We start from the raw sequence: 24,286 nt of genomic DNA on the forward strand, positions 1-24,286 counted from the left end.
CTGCTTCTCCCTCTCTCTCTGCCCCTCTCCCTGCTTGTGTGCTCTCTTTCTCACTCTCTCTCAAATAAATAAAATCTTTAAATAATAAATAAATAAAATAAAAACATCAAGCTTGTTGGAGGAACACACCTGAATCCAGACTTTCTACAACATACACTCACAATATCCAGGATACAATCCAATATTATTCAAAATATAAAGTGTTAGGAAAAAGTGTTCAAACTCAAGAGAAAAAGATAACCAATAGAGAATACTCCTGATATAAAATGCTCATGAAAATATGCTCAATATGAAAATATTGAGCATGAAAGTATTCTCAATATCATTAATCATCAGGGAAATCCAAATCAAAACCACAGTGAAATACCACTTCATACCAACTAGATGACTATCATCAAAAGGATAGATCATAACAAGTGTTGGTGAGGATGCAAAGAAACTGGGACCTAATACTTTGCTGATGGAAATGTAAAACAATGCAGCAGCTTTGTAAAACGGTTTGGCGGTTCCTCCCAAAGTTAAACATACAGTTTTATGACTCAGCAATTCTACTTGTAGGCATAAACTGAAAACTATGTCCACACAAAAGCTTTTACATGAATGTTCAAAGCACCATTGCTCATAATAGCCAAAAAGTAAAATAGCCAAATGTTCATTAACTGATGAATGGATAAACAAAATATGGTATATGCAAACAACAGAAAATTATTCAGTCATAAAAAGGAATGAAGTACTAATACATGCTATAAAATGGATGAAACTTGAAAATGTTATGCTCTGTGAAGGAAGCCATACAGAAAAGGCCACTTATTGTGTGATTCCATTCATATGGAATGTCCAAAATAGGCAAATCCATAGAGACAGAAAGCAGATTAATGATTGCCAGGGGACGGAGAAGAGGAGAAGGGAAGTGATTGTGAATGAATATAGGCTTTCTTTCTGAAGTGATGGAAATATTCTGGAATTAGTGGTGAGGTCTGCACAATTTTGTGAATATACTGAAATCCACTGTACACTTTAAAAGGATGCACTTCATGTTATGACAAACTTTGTCATGTGAATTATACCTCAAATTTAAAAAATAAGTGGAAGAAAGGAAATAAAGAGCAGAAACCAATGAAATATGAAATGGAAGAAAAATTGACAATACTATAGCCAGCTTGATAAATTAAAAAAAAAGGAGATACAAATTACCAATATCAGGGATGAGAGAAAGAACCCCACTACAGATGTCACAGGCATTGAAAGAATAATAACAGCATATTATAAACAACTTTATATACCAATAAATATGACTGCCTAGAAGAAATGGATGATTTTCTGGAAAAACAAGTATTTTCTAAATTGATTGAGAAGAAACAGACAATCTGAAAAGCCCCATATTTATTTAAGAAATCAAATTAATAATTAAAAACTCAGGCCCAAATTACTTCTCTTGTTAATTCTTTCAAACACATGAGGAAGAAATACCAGTTGCACAAACTCTTTCAAAAAATGGATAAAGAGGTAATACTTCTTACCTTGTTTTACAAAGCCAGCACAACTCTTATTAAAACTCATCAAAGAGGGGTGCCTGAGTGGCTCAGTCGGCTGGGCATCTGCCTTCAGCTCAGGTCATGTTCCCAGGGACCTGGTATGGAGTCCCGCGTTGGGCTCCCTGCTCAGCTGGGAGTCTCCCTCTGCCCCTCCCTCCCACTCATGCACACACACTCTCTGTCTCACAAAAATAAATAAAATCTTAAAAAAAAAACAACTCATCAAAATATAGTAAGATTATAGGCCAATATCCCTTAAAAACACAGACAAAAAATTTTTTAAAAAGTTATCAATTCATACCATTAATATAGTAAGAATAATACACTATGACCAAGTGGAATTTATTTGAGAGATATAAATTTGGTTTAACGCAAATTGAAGTCACCACATTAACAGACAGGTGAAGTATATCTCAATTTTTTAAAAAAGTAAGTAAAATAAAGGAAATAATAAAGAGCAGACACCAATGAAATATGAAATAGAAGAAAAAACTGAGAAAACATTGATGAAACCAGATATAAAGGGGAAAGTCATGATTCTCTCCACAGATACAGAAGAAAAATTTTATAAAATTCAATACAAATTCATTATAAAAACACTGAGCAAACCAGAATAAGAAATGAATGTCTTTCTTCAACTTGCAAAAAAGGTGCTAACTTTTCAAAAGAAAAGACAGAAGCCACAGATAATAAAATAATACCTTTAAATTTCTAAAAGTAATTCCCAACCTAAAATTTTATAATTGCAAACATACTCTTTAGAATTGAAGATGAAATAAGTATGCTCCCAGAAAAACAAAAGCTGAATGAATGCATTGCCAGGACCTGCATTGAAAAAAGTAATGAAGAATTTCTTTCAGCAGAAGGAAAATTATCTTTAAAAGAAATATCAAAATGAAGGAAGCTTATTTGTGAATTTTACCTCAATAAAGAGGGGAAAACAACTGTGAATGGGTATGCAATTAAAAAATGCAGGAAGCAGGGCGCCTGGGGGGCTCAGTTGGTTAAGCATCTGCCTTCAGCTTGGTCCTGATCCCAAAGTCCTGGGATAGAGCCCAGGGTCAGGCTCCCTGCTCAGCAGGGAGTCTGCTTCTCCCTCTGACCCTCCCCCTTCTTGTGCGTGCGCGTGTGCGCTCTCTCTTTCTCTCACTCTCTTTCAAATAAATAAAATCTTTTAAAAAAATGCAGGAAGCAATATGAAAAAATAGAAAACTTCAGTAGGTAATTTAAATGAATCTTGACTACACAAAACAATGAAAGTAGTAATTTGTGGGATTAAAATACATGTATTAAAGAGTTAAAAAAATCTAAGGATGAATGTTGCTATCACTAGAGTAGGAACAGTAGAAGAAAACAAGTTAATAGATAAAAAAATTAAATAATGGAAAATATTTTATTTAGAGAAAAAAGAATATAAAACAAGTTGCTCAAATAGAAAATAACGAGATGGCACATATAAATCCAATTATACTGTCAATGATATTAAATGCAAACATACTAAATATTCTAATTAAAAGAGATGTTACAATGAATTCATTTTTTTTTAAAAAAAAGAACTTATATGCATTTTAAGTATAACAGAGTTTGAAAGTAAAGTTATAGAAAAAGATAAACCAGGGAAATGTTATATCAGACAAGAAGACTTTAAAGCAAGAATCATTTCTAGAAATAATTCATACTGATAAACAAGTCATCAGGAGAACAAATCAATCCTAAACTTATATGCATCTACTAACAACTTTAAAATACATAAGGTAAAAATTGACAAACTAAAAGGGAAATAGATGATTCCATAATCATAGTGGGAGACTTTAATGCATTTCCCTCAGTAGCTGATAGAATAAATAGACAAGAGAAGCAAGAAGGATATGGAAGTTCTGAACAATATAATCAATAAACTTGACTCAACTGACATATATAAAGTATTGCATCCAACAACCACAAAATACACATTCTTTTTATGTGCACCCAAAATATTTACCAAATTAGACCAAGTTGTGTCCTAATGCAAGTGTTAATATATTTCAAAAGACTAAAATCATTGATCTTTGTTTTGTAACTAATGGAAATCAGCTAGAAATCAAAAACAAAAAGTAATTAGAAAAAAAATACCCAGCTGATTAGAAACGTAATATGCTTGTTAATGATCCAAGGGTCAAAGAATGTATCAGAACAGAAAGTAGAAAATATTCTGAACTCCAAGATAATAAGGATATGACATATCAAAAATTGTGGGGTGCAGCTAAAGCAGTACTTACACAAAAATAAGCCTTAAAAGCATATTTTTTTTAAAAGTCTGAAATTTAATAATCTAAACTAGCTTGAGAAACAAATAATAACAGGAATAATAGAAGTTTTAAATTGAAAAGAAAGAAAAAGCAAAACAGAAAGAGAAATAATAAGGAGCAGACTAAATGCAAAAGGAAACAAATATACTAAAAAGAAAGATCTACAAAGCCCAAAAGATAATTCATTTAGCGAAGATAAATAAAATTGATAACTCTCTAGAGCAAAAACTAATCAAGAAAAAATTTATAAAACCCAAAGAGTCAATATTAAGAAAAAGAGAACATCACTGCATACCCTACAAACATTAAACATGTAACTAGAGCTGTTATGAACAACTATATGCCAATAATTTGATATTTTAGATGAAACGGACAAACTTTACAAAAAATTAACAAACCAGACATAAGAAAAAATAGAAAACCTGAATATTCCTGTATCTATTAAAATGGGATGTTATCAAAAACCTTTCCACAAGAAAACCGCAGGCCCAGATAAATTCTCCCAAACATTTAAAGGAAAAAAAATATTTACATAAGTACTTTTGGAAAACAAAAAATAAGTGCATTTATCAATTCATTTACTATGACCAGCATAATATAAATACCAGAACTTGACAAATTATTACAATAAAGAAATATAAAGCATCTTGATTATTAACATATAAGGAAAAATCCTTTAAAAAATTAGCAAGTAAAATTTAGTGATATATCAAGGATGTATCATCAGGAGCAGTTCATTGCAGAATTGTAATGGCGATTTAACATTCAAATATCAAATTCATTACATCAATAGAAAAAATCTTAAAAATAATTATATTAATAGAAAAAAGAAAAAAGTAATGTATTCTTGATAGTGACATAAAAAGCATTTGATAAAATTAAAAAGCCATTCATGAAAACCAGGAGTACAAAGGAACTTCTTTATCTCTTAAGGAGAATCTATAAGCAAACATATTAAATAATGGGAACACAATAAGAATGTCCACAATTAGTACTTTTATTAATTATTGAACAAAAAGTAGTCACTGCAACAAGATAAGAAAAAAATTAAAGGCCTACAAACTGAAGGGGAGAGAAGGAGAAACTGTCCCTATTTGTAAATAATAAAATTATATTCATAGAAAATGAAAAAAAAAACTACAGATAAACTATTAAAATTAATAACAAGGTCACTAGAAAGAAGGTCAATATTCAAAAATTTTATTTCTATATACTAGCATCAAGAAGAAAATGAAATTTAAAAACAGTAACATTCCGAATACCACTAAATATCTGATAAGTAGGAAAAATCTAAGATGTGCAATAACTATTCAAGAAAGTATAAAACTGAGAGAAAATACATAATATCTAAATAAATGATGATATACCATGTTCATAGATGGAACACTCAGTTTTATTAAATGTCCATTTTCCCCAAACTGAACTATATTCCATGTAATCCCAATCAAAATTCCAAAAGAGAGAGAGAGAGAAAGAGAGTGTGTGTAAGTGCATGTGTGTATGTAAACTGGCAAGTTGATATAAAATTCACTTGGAAATGCAAAGGGGCCAAAAGAGCCAAGGTATTATTTAAGAACAAAAACATAAATAAATAAAATAGAGACCCACACTATTAATATTGACTTATTATAAAGCTAGTAATTAAGATGATGTAGTATTGACAAAACAACTCATGTAATAGAATAGTGAGTTCAGAAACAGATCCATATACACATCCAGTCATACGAAGTCAACAGGATTTCCACATGAAACAAATAAATTATGACCCTTCCCTTACATCATATCCAAAATTCTAGGTAGACTGAAGATCTAAATGTAAAAGGGAAGATACTAAAGCTTGCTATTGATTGATTGATTTATATTCTTCACAGTATAATTAAACTTCTAAAAAAAAATGTAAGGGAATGCCTCATGGCCTTCCAACTGGTAAAGATTTTCTTAAAAGGCCACAGAAAGTAGTAACCATGGGGGGGGGGGGCGATAAATAGATGAAGATATATAAATATATAAATTAGATTTTTATAGAGAACTTCTCTTCATCTAAAGATACCATTGAGAGAGTGACAAGGCAAGTCATAGAGTAAAAGATTTGTAATGTACAAAGAATTTACACACAATGTAGAGAAAGAACTGCAAATTTGTAAAAAAAAAAAATAGACAACCTAATAGAAAATAAACACATATAAACAGGTGCTTAACTTTCTTAATTATCACAGAAATTAAAATTAAAACCCCAATGTAATACCCCTCAATATGGCTAAACTGAAAAAGACAATAACAAGTGTTGTTGGAGATATAGAAAAGCAGGAATTCTCATATATTGCAGTATGCAAGATAATAAAGATAGAAATAGTTATCAGATTAACCCAGCAAAAGACATGATGCCAGTGGGGACGTAGGGGAAAAGAAAGAAAAGAACCAAAGAATAGCAGGATACTACAGATGCTCGTGGTTACTAAACTGATGGGTAAGTCTTCTTGCAGCCCTGGAGATACAATCTATAGCAAGAAACTACAGACCATCTCATTCCTACCTTACTAGGCAACTACATGTTGATGAAGACCAAACACTGTATAACACACACAAACACTGAATGTGCTACATAAAAATCTAAACACTCTGAACCAGTATAATTCAAACCCATGAAACTAAAGGTTCACCTTTGCCTCTTTCTTCTATAGAGTCTATGGGAAAGCTGAATATTATTTTAGCTCTATCAGGTTATGCCTTTAATTTCTTTTACTGGTACAATGTTAACAAGTAGTTTTCATTATTTATTTTAAAATGTTTTTCTATGTTTCGAGAAATAAGACTAAATAAAAACTATTCTAAGTCTTACCTAGGTAGAAGTGTGCAAGTATTTAACCAAGTTTGAAGCAATTACCTTGCAAATGGAAGACGCATCAACTTGCACTGTTTACTGACCCGTTTCTTCTTGCTAGTTGGCAGTAGAAAGGGACTTTGATGAAACTATTTTTGAAAAGGATAAAGAAAATGAAAAGAAAAAATAATATCTAATCTCATTAAATGTTTGTTATTAAAGCACCAAATTATACAAGTATACCAATAGTAATAGAACAATTCTTGCATTAGTCTTCAATAGTCAAATGAGAATAATGTGATAAGGTTAAACATAGTTCATCCTTTATCATGCCCCCAAAGATAATCATTACTAATATTCTGGTATATAAACTCCCAAACTGTCTTCTCTGCATATGAATAAATACATGTGTGTATACCTGTACATATGATATCTCTACATAAATATGCAATATGTTCATGTCTACATATGTATTACGGAACATATTACATTTTATAAGCTATATTTTTTAATGATCTTTTTTAATTAAAAGTCTGGGTGATTTTAGTATATCTTTTAAGTTTTTGCTTATCTATATTTTCTAAATTTTCTCACACATTTTTTGAACATGTTTTAATTATTTAATAAAGACCATAAAATTAGGCAACCCACAACCATGTTTTTCTATTACAGTACTAACCTGTAATAGAAACAGCAGTATGGCCAAACTGACAAGCTAATTTTAAAATTCACATGGAAATGCAAAGGACCCAGAATAATTAAAACAACTTTGAAAAAGAAGAACAAAGTTGGAGGGCTATGATAATTGAGACAGTATAGTACTAGCATACAGACAGACAAACAGATCAATGAAATACAACAGAGTCCAGAAACAGACCCCCACACATTTGGTCAATTAATTTTTGACAAAGGTGCAAAAGCCAAATGGGGACCCTAGACTTCCATATTCACCAGGCTATTAACAAGGCCAACTCTCCTCCAAACAAGTGATACTGTCCGAAAAGGTCAAGAAGAGAGGGAGGACAGTCCAGTGGTAATGAGGACACCCCCTATGCCAACTATGTCTGTGGAGAACACATGGGGACTCTAGACTTCCATTCTTACTTGGTAATAACAAGGAGCCCCTCTTCCTCTCCTCTATGGTGGTGACAGAAGAGGTCTAGTAGAAAGTCAGGATTTTCACCACTCTTCAGTTGTAACAACCTCCCCCTTCGTAATTCCTGCAATCCTGCTGTCAGTGGAGGCCAGAAAGTCATGAGGCACCCCCTCTGTTCCAGCCAGGGTGGTGTCAGCCTGAACTCCCAGCTCCATCCATCAATTAGGAGACACCCCTCCAGAGTGACAATAGAAGTTGAGTAGAAAACCTAAACTTTAACCCCCTCCAACTTGGCAGTACGTGGCACTTTACCACTGGCATGATGTCAGAGGGACCTGCTAAAATAGAAGGTTTAAATAAGATCTGGAGATTCTTAATATACTACCCAAATGTCCAAGGTATAACACAAAATAACTTATCATACCAAGAATTAGGAAAAGGCCTAAATTTGGAAAATACTAAATGTGAACATGAAAAGACAAGACACCAACACCAAGATGACACAGACGCTGGAAAAGAACCAAAAGAACCTTGTTACCTAACAAGGATTTTAAAACAGCCATCATAAAAATGCTTTAATAAGCAATCACCAACATGCTTAAATGAAAAAATAGAAAATCTCAGCAAAGAAACAAAGTCTCAGCAAATAAAGAGAGAAGACATAAAGAAGAATCAAATGGGAATTTAGAACTGAAAAATAAAATAACCAAAGTAAAATAAATTAAAAACTCAATGGACTCAAAAACAAAGGTGGGGGGGAAATCTGTGAACTTAAAGCAACAGAAAGCACTAATCTGAGCAAGAGAGAAGAGACTGAAAAATAATTAAGAGGTTCAGGGATTTATGGGACCATAACAAAAGATACAACACTCACGTCACTGAAGTCCCAGAAGGAGATAAAGGGGGGAGACCTGAAGAAGTTTTAGAGAAATAACGGCTGAAAATGCCCCAAACTTGGCAAAAGAAACCAATCTGCATATTCAAGCTGAGTGAACCCCAAAAAGGATAAACTCCAAGAAATCCATGCCAGGATATATCAGGGTCAAATTTCCCAAAACTAAAGACAAAAATCTTCCGAGCAGTGTCAAAAAAATGGTACCTACCTACAGAATTAGGAATAAAAAAATAAAGCAAGCATCCGACTCAGTTGAAGAAGTAACAATAAAATAAACCACAGGAGGGCGCCTGGGTGGCTCAGTCGTTAGGCATCCGCCTTGGGCTCAGGTCTCGATCCCAGAGTGCTGGGATCCAGTCCCACATGGGGCTCCCTGCTCTGTGGAAAGCCTGCTTCTCCCTCTCCCACTCCCCCTGCTTGTGTTCCCTCTCTCGCTGTGTCTCTCTCTGTCAAATAAATAAATAAAATCTTAAAAAAAATAAAATAAACCACAGGAAAGAAGAAATGACTTGTTACTAAAGATAAAAGCAAAAATTAATTAAGTTTGAAACACCAAAATAGTATAATTAAAAATTAAAAAAAAAAAATTAAACCCAGAAAACGGTTCTTTTAAAGGAAAAAATAAAACCCAAAACATAACTACCTAACCTACTGGGGGCAAAAAACCAAGGAAAAGCCTAAATAGAAAAAATCAGTCAACTGGGAAAATAAAACACAGACAACATTTAAAAATGACAGAGTATTATGGCCAACTCTGTGCAAATCAATTTGAAAACATGAATGAAATAATAATTTTCTAAGGAAATATAATTCAGTAAAACTGACCACAAAGGGAGAAATTTTCCCAAGAAAACCAATATCCATAGAAGAAATAAAGTGAACAAAGAACAACCATGCCTACCAAGAAAGACCCAGGTTTCACAGAGAAATTCTACAAAGCATTTAAAGAAAAAATAATTCTAATACTGTATCATTTTTCTAGATCACAGGAAAAGGAAACATCCAAATTCTTTTTATGAGTTCAGTATTTATAATATTTTTATCAATGTCTAAAGCCTGGGTGGCTCAGTCGGTTAAGTGGCTGCCTTCAGCTCAGGTCATGATCCCAGGGTCCTGGGATTGAGCCCCGCACCGGGCTCCCTGCTCAGCGAAGAGCCTGCTTCTCCCTCTCCCTCTGCCTGCCGCTCGGCCTACTTGTGCTCTCTAGCTCTCTATGAAAAAAAAAAAAAAAAAAACCTTAAAAAAAAACTAAAAAAAGAAAAAGACTGTATAAAAAGAAAACCTTACTTATGAATAGCAGTTAAAAAATTCCTAACAAAATGCTGGCAAAAGGAATTTCGGAACACAATAACAAATCATTTTTGAAATTTATTCCAGAATTGCAAAATTAGGAAAGCTACTAAAATAAGTCATCATATTAATACATCTAAAAAGAAAGACCAGGAGTGCCTGGGTGGCTCAGTCGTTAGGTGTCTGCCTTCGGCGCAGGTCATGATCCTGGGGTCCTGGGATCGAGCCCCACATGGGCTCCCTGCTCAGCAGGAAACCTGCTTCTCCCTCTGCCACTCCCCCTGCTTGTGTTCCCTCTCTCGCTGTGTCTCACGCTGTCAAATAAATACATAAAATCTTTAAAAAAATAATAATAAAATAAAATAAAAAGACCATATGATTATCACCATAGATGCTAAGAAAGTAACGTAAAATACATTATTTATTATTTTTTTATTTAAAAAGCTAAATAACATAAGTATTATAAGTTAAATATGTATATTAACCTTAAGAAAAAACAGGATCATTCTTAATGGGGAAACACTATCCAACATTTTATTAAAATTTATTGCTTTCTAGGTTCTAGACATTGGTGTGGTATAGACAAAAATCCTATACTTAAGAACTTTATGTTCTGGTGAGATGAATAATAAAATTAATGAGTAAAATTGTATCTAATATAGTGTTAAGTGATAAGGAGAAAAATTAAGGCAAGAAAAGCAGAATATGAAATGTTGGGGCAGGGGTGGGGAAGGATTCAGATTTATATAGGGCTGCCAGAGAAGACTTGACTGAAGTCACTTTTGAGTCAAGATTTGAAGTAAGGGAGTAGGCCATGTGAAGGAAGAACAAGTCCAAAGGCCCTAAGATGGCAGCTTGCCTGTGTTTGAGGAGTGCGGACTAAAGATGTTAAAGAGTGGAAGGAGCTGAGTAGTCAATGAGGTGAGAGAAAGAACACGAGTTTCTTTTTTTTTTTTTTTAAAGATTTTATTTATTTATTTGATAGAGAGAGAGAGAGAGAGAAACCGCCTGAGAGGAGAGAGGGTCAGAGGGAAAAGCAGGCTCCCCGCTGAGCCGGGAGCCTGATGGGGACTCGATCCCAGGATTCCGGGATCATGACCTGAGCCGAAGGCAGTCGCTTAACCAACTGAGCCACCCAGGCACCCAGAACACGAGTTTCAATTTTCAGATAATAACGGGCAATAGATGACAGGGGAAGCCACTGGAGAGTTTTCAGCAGAGACTAATGTTTTAATTGGCTCTCTCTGGCTGCTATGCTGAGAGGAGAATATAGGGGCAAGGGTAGGAACAAGAAGCCCAAGTTGGGATGCCACTCCAAGAACTTGGGTAAGAGAAAACAGTGGCTTGGATGGGGGTGGTGAAAGTCAGGGTTATGAGAAGTGGTAAAACTCTGGACTGATTTTTAGGGCAGTACTAAAAGGATTTGCTAAAGGATCCGATACGGGGTGTGAGGAAAAAATAGGAAAACAAAATTGCAATTACCTGAGATGAAGACCCCAAAAGGAACTGGTTTGGTGGCAAATGTAAAATTTAAGATGCTTCTTAGACATCCAAAGACAAATGCCAAATAGGTGGTAGGCTAGGTGTTGTCTGGCCAGGCTACAGGTGCAAATTTGGGAGTCATGAGTATTTAACAACAATTAAATCCATGAGAATGGATGAATCATTTAGGGAACAAGTGTAGATAGAAGAGAGAAGGAGAAGAACTGAGTTCTGGGGTACCCAAAATTTAGCAGTTGGAGAAATAAAGAGAAACCAACAAACAGACTGAAAAAGAACAATCAGAGAGGTAGGAAGAAACTTAGGAGAGTGCAGTATTGTAAAAGTCACATGAAGGCCAACATAAGGACCAAGAAATATCTAGAGGTTTTGGTAATGTGGAGATCAATTTTCAGAAGAGCACTTCTAGTGGAGTGGTGGTGAAACCCCAATTGGTATGGGTTCAAGAGAAACTGGAGACAGTGTAAACAATTCTCTCAAAGAGTTTTGCTATAAAGGAGAAAAATGAGAGTAGCTGGGGGTGGGGGATCTGAATAAAAGGTTGCATTTTTATGTTTTTAAAGATGGGAGATAGGAGATAATGTTTTTGCATCCTAATGGGAATAATCCAGAAGGGAGGGAAAAATTAATAATGCAAAAGGAAAAAGCATTCTACACTAATGTCAAGCCAATAGCAAGAGACAACCCAAGTGTCCAACCCAGAGCCTAAGTTAAATAGATTAGAAGTCCATTCTAGATCTATCCTAAGCAGCACTAAAAAAGAATGAGGAAGCATTCCTTGTAATCATATGGAGAGATCTTCAAAATATGTCACATTAAAAAAAGTCATAGTATAATTAGGGATAGTATAGTACGTTTTGTGTAAGAAAGAAAATAAAGAAAATATTTATATTTTTGTTTTAATATAAAGAAGCAAAGCAGTTACCCATATGAGGTGTGGGGAGAAGAAAGGATAAAGAAGAAAGTAGCTGAAAGCAGAACAGAAGCACGTATGAGCTTTCTTTCTATACTTTATTATATTGTTCTGATATTAGAATGTCTACATTCCCCAACATCCTCTCCCCCAACTAAAAAGAAAAGGAACTGCAAAACTCGAAACTTGATATGCAAAAGTTAATCTGTTAAATAGTAAGTCCAAGAAAGCAGACACCAAAGTTGTATGCTGTCCCTTCATCCTCCAGCTTCTGCATCTACTCTCTTTTACTTCTCCTAAATCCAGATGCTAATCTCAGCCCTCTTCGAGATCTCCAAAGAGAACCACACAAAAAGCATCTGGGAACAATGTTGACTTCACTAAAGAGTTTTTTAAAGAACCAGAGGAAGGAAGGAGCTTTATATCACATAACTCACAACAAACCGTTGAGCAATGTTTTTAGGGCTAAGTTTTTAGGGCTAACTGTTCTCCACAGTTCTTCCAGGTCTTGCTAATTAATTAGCTTCTTTCTCTTACTCTCCAAGTCAACTCCTGTACTAACTACTCTACACTCCCCACTGCCATGTCTGATTCTAGCCTTAGTAATTTATTCAGGGCAATTCGATTTAGCCCTGCAAGCTGATCAGCAAAACAGAGCTCCCTCCCTGACTTTCCCTACCCACCCACCCACACAGTGAATGGCATCTCTTCTTAAAGGGTACTAAATGTATAAGATGCATCTCTGCTCACTGGTTGTACTAGATATCAAATTTAAAATAATGCTAGGAGCTACATGTCCTGTGAACATTATTCTACAGGGATATTTATACAAATCCTTTCTTTATCCAAATGTGGATTAAGTTAGGTGATAAAGTACATACTCTTTGGCTAGCTTTTATAAAACTGACAAAGGAGCTCAACATTGATCACATAGGTTGAAAGAGTTCCTATCTTTATACTACAAAGACTATGTATTTACGAGCCCTAAAAATGACTTTTAAAAGTTTTTAAAGGAGAGATTTGCAGCAAATTTAGAAAACACAGGAAGATATACATGCAATAATAAAAAAGGAATAACAGCTAACATTTATTGCATTCTTCCTATTGCCAGGACACTTGCTTGCCACATCTAACAATTACAGTAATTCTTTGTAGATATACTACCATTATTTACACCATGCATAAGAGGACACTAAGGTTCAAAGAGTTAAAGGCCAAGGTCACAGGACCGGGAAGTAACAGAGCTGGGATCTAAATATAGGCAATTCCATTTAAAAGCTGCCCTATAAAGCACTAAACTGCCTTCAGAATCTATCAAGAAATTTACCTAAAATTGGGACTTCACTAACCTTTCTTCAGTTTATTTATTATGTATATTTTGCCTTCTCATTAGTTATTAATTCCCAGCATTTATTTTCCCTATTTAGATAATTGAGTTAATTTCACAATATATTTGGCCCTTTTCCAAACTTCCTGATTTTTCTAGTGATTTGATTTTCCTCGTGATAGATTATAAGAGCTATTTAACTATTAATATTAATGCTTTATCTCCTATTTGTTTAATTTTCCCAGTCTGCCACTAGCCTTTAATTTTTATGATTTTTAGCCTTCTAAAATTTTTTTTTTTTGGTGAGAAAATCCATCAATAGCTTCTTTTATGGCTTCTATCTTTCTATCTTTGTTTCTAGTATAGAAAGGCCTCTCCTATCTAACATGAATTTATTTGTAATTTCTTCTTACTTTATATATTCTTTTTTATTTAAATCCATCTAAAATTTATTTTAGAGAATGGTGTATAGTAGGATCTTCCTCTATTTTTTTCCCCCAGTTTTTCAATTTTGCCCATCCTTTTTTTAATAATACAAATTCTTTCCTAATTTGAAATACTACCTTTCTATGAACGTCTTCTTTGTTTTTTAGTGGTTTAGGGGCCATTATGTTCCACTGAACTGTCTAATCCTGTGTTCTAATCAAAACCTAATTTTTATATAAAAATTTCAATAACCAATTATACCAAATGATGTGCTATTAGCCAGGTAAAACTGATATTGTCATCATTTCTTTGCACAAAGTTTAAAATACGAATCTCCAACCTTGATGCTACTGAATCTCAATTATTCTTAGCAATGCTTAAAAATTACACCACTTATACATAAACTCTACTTACCTCAGAAAGAGTGCTCATTTCAATTGCAGTTATCAAGTTACTGTTCATGAGTGCTTCTATTTCTATAAGCTTCTTATTCTGTATGTGTAAAATAAAGACCTCTTTTAATCAATTAAGATTCATACATTCATGGGGATATCATCAGCTGAGAAGACTTAAAAAATAATTGAGATCATATTGAGCTAAAAAGGTACATTCTATAGTTCAAATAGCCACACACACACACACACACACACACACACACCCCTTGATTGCTTTTGAGTTCTCAATCATAAATTTTCCTACAAACATTTCTCTATCTTCTCATAATAATAATACATCCCATGGAAAGTGAACATAGTTTGTCAGACAATTTAACACTCATGAATAGATCAATTTTTCCACTATAAATTAATTTCTGCTCATTTCAGTGTTAGAGCTATAGTTGCAGCCTAGCTGACCATTGGCTCTTCCTGACTTGTCTGTGGACAGAGTTGGAAGTTGGAAGGGAAAGCAATGACTACAATCTTCATTCTATTTGGTGTGTAGCCAGGGGAAAACTGGGGTTAAAAGAGAATACAAACACTCTGGGAATTCCCCTCTTTTCATTGGAAAAATTATGTCCATCTTCTTAAAATGTATTAATGCACCAAGGTTTGCAAATGATAAACAATCGAATGTTGATCACGGTATTATTATACTGGCTTGCAGGGCCCCAAGTGCACATTCAGAATGTAGACTGAAGACACCTATTTTACTACCCATTAACAGTTTGTTCATTAACATGGCATACACTTTCAATAATTTTTTACAATGACTGGAGATTTGAAAAACCTTTTTAGAGCTTCTATAATAATATAGTTAATAATTATTCTATAATTCAGAATTCAAACACAATATAGTTTCCATACCAAATTATTTAGTTTTAGGCGAAGAAATGTGTTCTCAAAATTCAGTTTCTCCACTTCTTTTTGCAATAGCGTCTTTTCAGTTGTAATTCTTCGAGAATTCTCTTTCTCTCTACTAAGAGCCTGAGCTAATGCCCTGTTGTTGTGCTTTAAAGAAATTTTGAAAATAGAAGAATTGTCTGTAAAAAAATTTTAGAAGTTAATATTGAAATTATATCTTCATAAGTTTTCATACCCTTAATGAAACTATTTTAGGCAAAATATATCGTAAGTTTTAACTAAAAGTTGGAAAACAATAGAATAACAGTATAGATGTAGTTTTGAAAAAAATGTATCCAGAGTTTGGATCTGCAGAAATAAAAGCTAGACAGAAGATGCAGAATAAAAGAGCTGTGAGGAATGCAGACTGTTGTGAATACAGAGTTAGGAATAAAAGACGTCTAGGATAGACACAGTATCCTAGATAATTAGACCAGTCACAAAAACTCAATCCTGATACCTGTTGCCCTACCTGTCTTCCTACTCTGACTAGGAAGTAGAATGGAGAAGCTGATTCTGAAGCTCTAACTGGCGATAGCCCATAGGTACTAGGGTAGCCAATCTGTCAAAATTTTAAAGCCGGTTTCTGTGACTCCAGAAAATTAACAAATTAAAATTAACAGATCAGTTAATGCTCCTAAAGTCCATTTTTCAAAGTCTTTAGTGAAAGGGAGCATACTTACTATAAGGTTGGACAGATCATCTAAACCCTGTGGGATCTTCTATCTCCCCTTAAATATCCAACTCCTACTTAAAGGCATTTACTGCAATCTAAACTTGACCCCTTCTCTTTACAAGCACTATGTAAATATAATTTAAATCAGAAATGTTTCCGTGTTGTTAGCAGAGAAATTTATATGTGAATTCCTTGGGAGAGTTCACCTTAAATAGAGTGTGTTTCCTCAGTACACAGAAAGCATACTTACATTTTCATAAAGTTTATTTAAATGCCACTATTCAATAACATATCCCACTGAGTAGAAATATAGTATCTATAAGATACATTTATAAAAGTAATAATATTTTTTAAATATTCAGGGAATGTTTGGGCATCTAAAAAACAGGGTCCAAAAAAGTACTTTATCTTTGGCATAGAGAAAGTAGTTTCAGACAGTCACCTTTGACATAGCAAACGAAAATAGATTAGAACTGGTTTTGGATTTCCAGAGCTAAAGGATAATAATATTTTCCTGTTGCACTCCTCAAACACAGTATGTTCCTTCATAATAATGGGTGTACAACGGTCCTGCCAAACAGAACACGAAATAGCCACTGTACGATGGGGTCTAATATACCACATGACCCTAGACACCTGGGTAGGAGGAACATTAAGATTTAAAGATACTCAGAAGTCTCAGCTATTTCATGGGGCACACACAATTATCCTTCACAGGGGCTACATCAACAGGAAACCTCTCCCCCTCCTGCTAAGATGGATACAAACCACTGAGATAATTTTCAGAAGTGATGAGAATTTATCTTGGCAGTTTTTCCCACTTCCCCTTTTTTTTTTTTCTCTTCTAAAATCTTAGTTCCAGAATCCATGAAACCCTATCTCCAAAATGCTCAGTACTCTCATGAACTTTGGCTATAGAAAATCACCCACTACAATACTCTACCTGGGCCAACCACATCTAGATCATCCATCATCCTATTGCTACAGCATGCAAGAACAATCTGTCACTTTTTTTAGCTCTTTTCCAGAAATGTCACATTGGTATTTTCTTTGCTGTGTAGGAGGTAGCTGCTTTAGGCTACCCCAGCCTTACTGCTGAAAATTCTGCTGTCACCACTGAGGGTAAATCATCATAACCACTCAACTAATAGGAGTTGAAGGATTGAATGAACAAACCGTATCAGTTAACAAAAATAGTCATTTTAGTCATTTCTATACTTGATAAAATAAAGTACCAAATATTATATCAATTCTCCAAGGGAAAGTAAAAATGTGAGCATACTTTAATGGTACTTACTTAATATTTTTGTTTTGATTTTTGAAGCAAGAGAAACATTCAGTTTCCCAGTCTTTGAAATTCTTTTGTCTTTCACATGTCTCTTAATTCCTGAAGTAAAAAGTGAGCCAGTGTCCATCACTGGGTGCTCCATCACTGAAATAAAAACAAAAAAGAAAGAAATCAGAGTATTGATTAATAAAAGAAAAAAAGGATAACTGATAAATACATTCTAAAAGGTAACGATCATGACTTAGGTGATATAATTTGTTTGTATATAAGTATCTGCAAAACCCTTTGTATAAATCTGAAAGTATGCATATAGTCAAAAGTGGTTTAAAGTAGTATCCAAAAAAGGTAAATGACTGTTTTTTCATTTAAAACCTATATTATTATATCTATGCATCAGGAGCTAGGTTAGGCACTGGGACAGAAAACAGGATATGGTTGTGTGGGAACACATAGTCATGGAATGCAGAGTCCACTGTGGGTACAGATCCTATTTCGATACAATGTAAGAAGTGTAACCTTAGAGAATGCACAGAACAGATAAACCTAATCTTATGGGGTCGTGGGGCTAGCTGGTTTGGAGGAATAAGCGGGAAATCTTGCATGTGTCTATTTGTCCATTAGAATTACTCTAAAGTCTATGGGACCACTATGGGACCACTCTAAAGTCTAATAGTGGAAAGAAGATAATCACATTATACTATGACAAGAATAACTGATATAATACACAATGCATAAAAGTAATTAACTCTGCCTGGGCAGAGGAAAAGGATCAGAAAAGGTTTTACTGAGAAGGTACAGTTGATGCTGAGCTATGTAGTAGACAAGACCAACCTCTCAAAACTCCCATCCCTTCCCCAAGCCTCCTTGCCTCCAGCTTCAGAGATCAAGAAGAAACGCTATTATTGGGGCGCCTGGGTGGCTCAGTCGTTAGGCATCTGCCTTCAGCTCGTGTCATGATCCCAGAGTCCTGGGATAGAGCCCCGTGTCGGGCTCCCTGCTCCGTGGGAGGCCTGCTTCTCCCTCTCCCACTCCCCCTGCTTGTGTTCCCTCTCTGGCTGTGTCTCTCTGTCAAATAAATAAATAAATAAATAAATAAATAAATAAAATCTTTAAAAAAAAAAGAAACCCTATTACCTGTGTCTGCCTACCTCCTAATACTCAGCCTCTCCCCACTACCTGCCTTAAGTCCACAGGACTAATCTCACTATCCTCTTTGTATCAATCACAGAATCTCCAGGCCACTTCCTCTCCCTCATCCTAATCCTCCTCCAGCTCTGCAGTAGGCTAAAAAAATGGGTCTCCCAAAGACATCAGGTACCAATCCCTGTCATTCTAAACCTTATGTGGAAAAGGGGTCTTTACAGATGTGATTAAGTTGAGGATCTTGTGATGTCCTGGATTGTATCTAGTTAGGCCCCCAAATGCCCTCATTAGTGTCCCATATACTAAGTAGTACTACTTGAATAACTAAACAGGGCATATCAAACTTAACCTGCCCAAACCTGTTTCACTCAGAGCCTTCTCTATTTCATTTAATGGCAACTCCATCCTAGTTGCTCTGGCCAAAAATCTCTCATATCCCAATCAACCTTCATAGTACATTAGAATCTGACCGCTTCTCAGTACCTCCACTACTATCAGCCTAGACCAAGGTGCTGACATGTCTCACTTGAATTCTTGTAATAGCCTCTTATCCTCTTATTTCCACTGCTGCCCTTGCTACAGTGTATTTATTAGTCTATACAATCTAAAACTCTCCAATGGTTCCCATTTCTCTCAGAATAAAAACTGAAGTTCTTCAATGGTTAAGAAGTCCCTCCACCATCTGCTCTTCTTCCCATTCCTCCAATTTGAACTCTTCCTTCTGTCCCTTAGCCCATTCCTTCCAGGCCACACTGGCCACCAAGCTCTAAATGCTTGGCAAATGGCAGCCATTCTTCAGCCTCAGGTCCTTTGTATTGGTCATTCTCTCTACTGAGAAAGCTCTTCCTCCAGATAGAAATGGCTCATTCGCTCTCCTCCAAGTGTTTGCTCAAATGTCACCTTCTCAGTGAGGCCTTTCAAAACTGTAGCTCCTTTCCTCAGCATGTCTGATTACTCTGACCCTTCTCTATTTTTTCCATAGCATTTAAATCACTATCTAATATACTACAGAATTTACTTATTTCCTATCAACTAGAATTTAAGTTCCAGAAAGTCATGGATTTTTCTCTGTTTTATTCACTGACATATTTCCCAGCTCACAGACCAGTGCCTGACAAATAATATGAACACAATAAATATTTATTGAATGAATAAATAAGTCTTAATAATAAAGAATGTCAGGTATCAAGATTAGAAAGGGTTTTCCAGGAAGAAGGAATGGCATGTGTAAATGCATGAAAATGGAACATTTAAGAAGATACCAGTGATCTCTTGATGCTAGAAGGTTACTGCCCTGTTTCTCTTAACAGCAAACTCCTTTAAAGAGCTGTCCATTCTTGCTGTCTCCAATTCATCCCCTCCCATTCCCTCTTGATCTACTCTCAAGTTGTTGCTCTCACCACTATACCATATGGAAATTGATCATTAAAGCACTAAATTGCATTGTTACTAAATCAGATATAGCAGTCAAGATCCAGTTCTCACCTGATCTATGATTTTAATCATAGTATTTGACATCAGGTCATTCTCTCTGAAATACCTTTAGTGGGTTTCCAAAACACCACATTCTCCTGGATTTTTTCTGCCTCACTGACCACTTCTTCTAAGTCTCTTCCACTGATTATTCTTTATCTCCCTAACCTCTTACCACCTGAGTGCACCAGATCTCAATCCTTGGGTCTCATCTATTTTCTATGTACATATACCCCTGTGAGGGTATCCTCTAGTGCTCTGGCTTTTAAATCTAAATGCCAATGACTTGCAAATTTATATCCCAAATCAACCCCAGACTTATTTATCCAACTGCCTACTCCTCATCTTGGATGTCTAATATGTACCTCAAACTTAACATGTCCTCAACTCACCCCACCCAAACCTGCTCCACTGTGTCCTCTCCATCTCATTTAACAGCAATGCCATCTTTCCACTTGCTCAGCTCGGGAACATCTTTCTCTCACATTCCACATCCACTCTACCATCAGTCATGCTGGCCTGACTTTCACATGTCCACATGGGCCCCCTACATTGTCACTCTGATCCAAGTTGCCATTCTCTCTCATGTACATTATTGCTATAACTACCTAAACGGTGTCCCTGTTTCCACATTCTTCCCCACTATCAATTCTCAACTTAGTAACCAAAATGATCCCTTTAAAACTTAAGTAAATTCATGTCACTCCTCTGTTAAACTCTCCAGTGGCTTTCCATCTCACTGGAGTAGAGTCATAATCCTTGCAATGGCCTATAAGGTACTACACAATTTGACACTTCTCCCCTTCCCCAATTCCCTATCCAGTACCTCTCTGACCTCTTCACCACTTCCTTTGCTCGCTAAGCTCCAGCCACACTAGCTACCTTAGCTAGGTGCCACTGCAGAACCTTTATATTCCTTTTCTTTTCCCTTTGTATCAACTCTTCTCCAAATAATCACAGGGTTTACTGTCTTCAAGTCTTTACTCAGATGTCACTTTCTTAGCCTTTCCAGACCAAACTATTTAAAAGACCACACCTGACTCCATTTCACTTCCTATTATGTATTTTTTTGCCATCAATTTATCAGTGTCTAATATAAGATCACATAATTTCCTTATTTAATTGTCTTCTTCTACTAAAATGTGTTTCACGAGGGCATGGATTTTTGTCAAGTTTGTTTGCTGCTGTACCCTTAGCCAAGAGTGCCTGGCACATAGTAGCTACTGGGTAAACATTCGTTGAAGAAAACAACTATGGATAAATGGAAGAAGTCTCAAATACTAAGAACTGACCAATACTGGAATGAGTCTCCTTTGCAAATGTTGAGCAGATGTTGGGAGATGTCAAGCAAATAATGGGAAAATGGTTTTAAAAGAATTTTCTGCAATGGGGAAGAAGTTTAACTAGGAACCTTACAACACTGAGGCTCAATGTTTCTTCTAAAAGTTTTGCCAAAAAGAAAAAAAAAGTAAAATCAAAGATCACCACCTATTCCATGGATAGAACATAAGAACATACAGAAACTCCAGACAAATGGTTGCATCTCAAACCCCTGAAGGGATGCTAACATAGAAATCTTGTCCATCTCCCAAAAAAATCCAGTCAGAAAGATCAAATCTCATTTTGCTAATTAGGAAACCACTGCTGAACTGTCCTCCCCAATAAGTTGGTTCTTAGTTCCCTAACTTAATAAATGGCACTAGCAATCACCCACCCAAATGCTCAAGCTAGAAATCAGAGTCTTCCTTTTAACACTGCCCTGTCACCCTCCACATTAACAACCTCACCAAGTAACACTTCAGGAACATAAGCCAGGCCACTGGAGTACCATTCAAGGCTGACTTACCATATAGAGTGAGGTATATTAAACAGCGGTTGGGATGGTACTGGGAATCCCAGTTTCAACATTTCATAGCTATGTTATCTTAACAACTCTAAGTCTCAACTTTCAGACTTATAAAGTTAGAGAAAGTAAGGGCATCTCATTGTAGGGACTAACTGAACCAATGATGTACACTGCCTAGGACAGGACTTGGCACATAGCACTCACTAATACGAGTTATTTATTATTTATTCTGCAGCTCTTGTCTGGCCATCATCCCGGCTAACTCTAAATCAGAAATACTAAGTTCCAAATCCGGTTCTCCTGAATTGGATCCGTCACCTAGAAAAATCATCGTCCCTATTCCCTACCGAAATCCTACCCGCGCATCAAGACCCAATTCAAGTTCTAAGTTTTTCCCAGTCTTCTATCACCCCTTCGCCTTCAGCCGACCTTCCTTCTAACGAGAGCTCCAACGGAGAGGGCTCCTTCAAGAACTCGGGTAAGCAGTCTCTAACGTTCATCCAGCAGATATTTATTAAGGGCTCACAATGAGGTAGAAAATGTTCTTAAAGAGCAGGGAGTAGTGCAGTCACAAAGACAGAAATCCCTTCTTTCAAGGAGCTGACCTAACTGGCCGCTCGCCCCCCTCACCCAGCCGGGCGCAAAATCGAAGGGACGAGAGGCAGCCGATTAAATCCAAACCAGGGGCTCCCCCAACGATCCCCTCGGAACGGGGAGAAAAGGCCGCAGGCCCAGATACCCGAGGGCGGGGGGTGGGCGGGACCACGGGCCGCGCGGGGCTCGCTGGACAGAAGACTCTGAAGAGTAGTGCCGGGAGCTTCGGCCGGGAAAGGCACGGATCTCCTCAGACAGCGGGGCGGCCACGCCAAAGGCCCCTCACTTACCGCTCTTTCAGCGTGGGGGCGACGACCACCCACCTTCTGGAGCTCGGCGCCGGGGGCTAGGGCTTGGGTTTAAACTCCGCAGCCGTTAGCGGTTGACACATGAGCCAATCAGATCCCGAGGAGGCCGCGCAAAGGAGGGCGGTCTCCAGGAAGTGGGAGGTGGAAGGGGCGGGACCTCGAGCTGAGGGACAGAGGGGGCGTGGCCAGGAGAGCCTGGGGGAAAGTCGGAGAAAGAGAAATTGGCGGCTTGGGCCTTGAACAGGTGGCGTTGTACTGCCTTCTGATGCCTTGACCCAAAAAGGAAACGTTCCTTTAACAAAAATACCTTTATTAGATTTCTAAAACCCTTGACAGTCATCTTAGCATTATGATGCCAAGATCTTTATTTAGTTTTCACTTAAAAGCACACCCCATTTTTCTTTCAACTTTCTCAAGGAAAAGCGGCAATGAAATTTCTTTGAAAACCCTGGATCTCATTTAGTTCTTATACAAATGGTTTGGTTCAGCTAAATGTACAAGAATGGTATTTTCCGTTATACACAACTACATTAAAAAAATATGTTATTCTTTTTATGTTCCAAGTCAATTAGCTTAGTTTTCCTCTTACAAGTGACTTTAATAATCTATGGAAAAACTTGGAAAAACTATACTGAGAATAAAATTTCCTCTTTGTATGACATTAGACTGAAAAAACTGAAACTGAAAATAGCTTATTAAATCTAGATTTTAATAATTGGTTATATAGTGATGAAGTCGACTTCATATTCATGTCAATGTTTTGTTCATTTAGGGACATTTGAGAATCACAAATTTCCATTTTACTTTAAAGAATCTAGAAAAATTATGTAATTCATGATTGAGTTAGATCTTTTAGTCTAGTATATTTCAAAATCGGTGACCAAAGAGATCTGGCTACATGAATCTTGTGTAAGTAGAAGAGTATTTATTGATTGGCCAGCTGCTAAAATTATAGTTTATGGTTCAGTAAAATCTTCCATAAAAGTGGTTTAGAATGTAATATACTGGTTTAGAAATTTCTGGTTTATCTAGGGATTAACTAGCACTATATCTTGTTTACCCAGCCTGACACATTAAATGCTCAATATATGGTATATGTTTTTTAAATGAACCATGTCATGGCTCTGCCATTTAGTGCTTATTTAATCTTAGCCAAGTCACATAATCTCTTTGAGCTTCTGTTTCTTCATTTGTAATATGGAGGTTAATAACAACATCCAATATATTTTTATGATGGTTCCAATCAGCAGACTATTTTATTCAAATACACTAATATTGCTTTCCTCTTGACTTATTTTGTAGCTACAACCTCAAAACCAAAACAAATAGAAAAGGGAGAGCAGTCAGAGGTAAAAGAAATGTTACAAACCTTTTCGAGACATAAATACCAATACCTCCTTTTTTTAAAAAAAAAAGGATGATTATCTTATTTCAAAGCAGTTAAGAGAATTTAATGAATCAATGCTTCGTAAATTATAAAAAGCTCTTGAAAATGTAAATTATTTTCATATGCAACCATAAGCTTAA

At 35.9% G+C, this 24,286-nt stretch overlaps 1 protein-coding gene across 6 annotated transcripts in view; it reads right to left on the reverse strand.

Annotated features, from left to right (window-relative positions):
- SGO2 (shugoshin 2) overlaps window positions 1-24,286 on the reverse strand; it is a 66,950-nt gene that overhangs the window by 20,975 nt on the left and 21,689 nt on the right. For 3 of the 6 annotated variants that reach the window (XM_032405152.1, XM_032405132.1, XM_032405115.1), the window contains exons 2-5: window positions 17,405-17,539; window positions 15,396-15,571; window positions 14,506-14,583; window positions 6,708-6,793 (exon numbers count right to left, since the gene is read on the reverse strand). In XM_032405152.1, the coding sequence (XP_032261043.1) occupies window positions 6,708-6,793; window positions 14,506-14,583; window positions 15,396-15,571; window positions 17,405-17,537 (473 nt within the window). In that variant the 5' untranslated portion in view covers window positions 17,538-17,539. Of the gene's footprint in view, window positions 1-6,707; window positions 6,794-14,505; window positions 14,584-15,395; window positions 15,572-17,404; window positions 17,540-22,286; window positions 22,371-22,487; window positions 22,548-22,741; window positions 22,856-24,286 lie in introns of those variants that run through there. The other 3 variants (XM_032405123.1, XM_032405161.1, XM_032405143.1) reach the window with 3 other exon arrangements.

The sequence above is a fragment of the Phoca vitulina genome, unplaced genomic scaffold (genome assembly GCF_004348235.1).
Source record: "Phoca vitulina isolate PV1807 unplaced genomic scaffold, GSC_HSeal_1.0 scaffold1, whole genome shotgun sequence".
Taxonomy (NCBI): domain Eukaryota; kingdom Metazoa; phylum Chordata; class Mammalia; order Carnivora; family Phocidae; genus Phoca; species Phoca vitulina.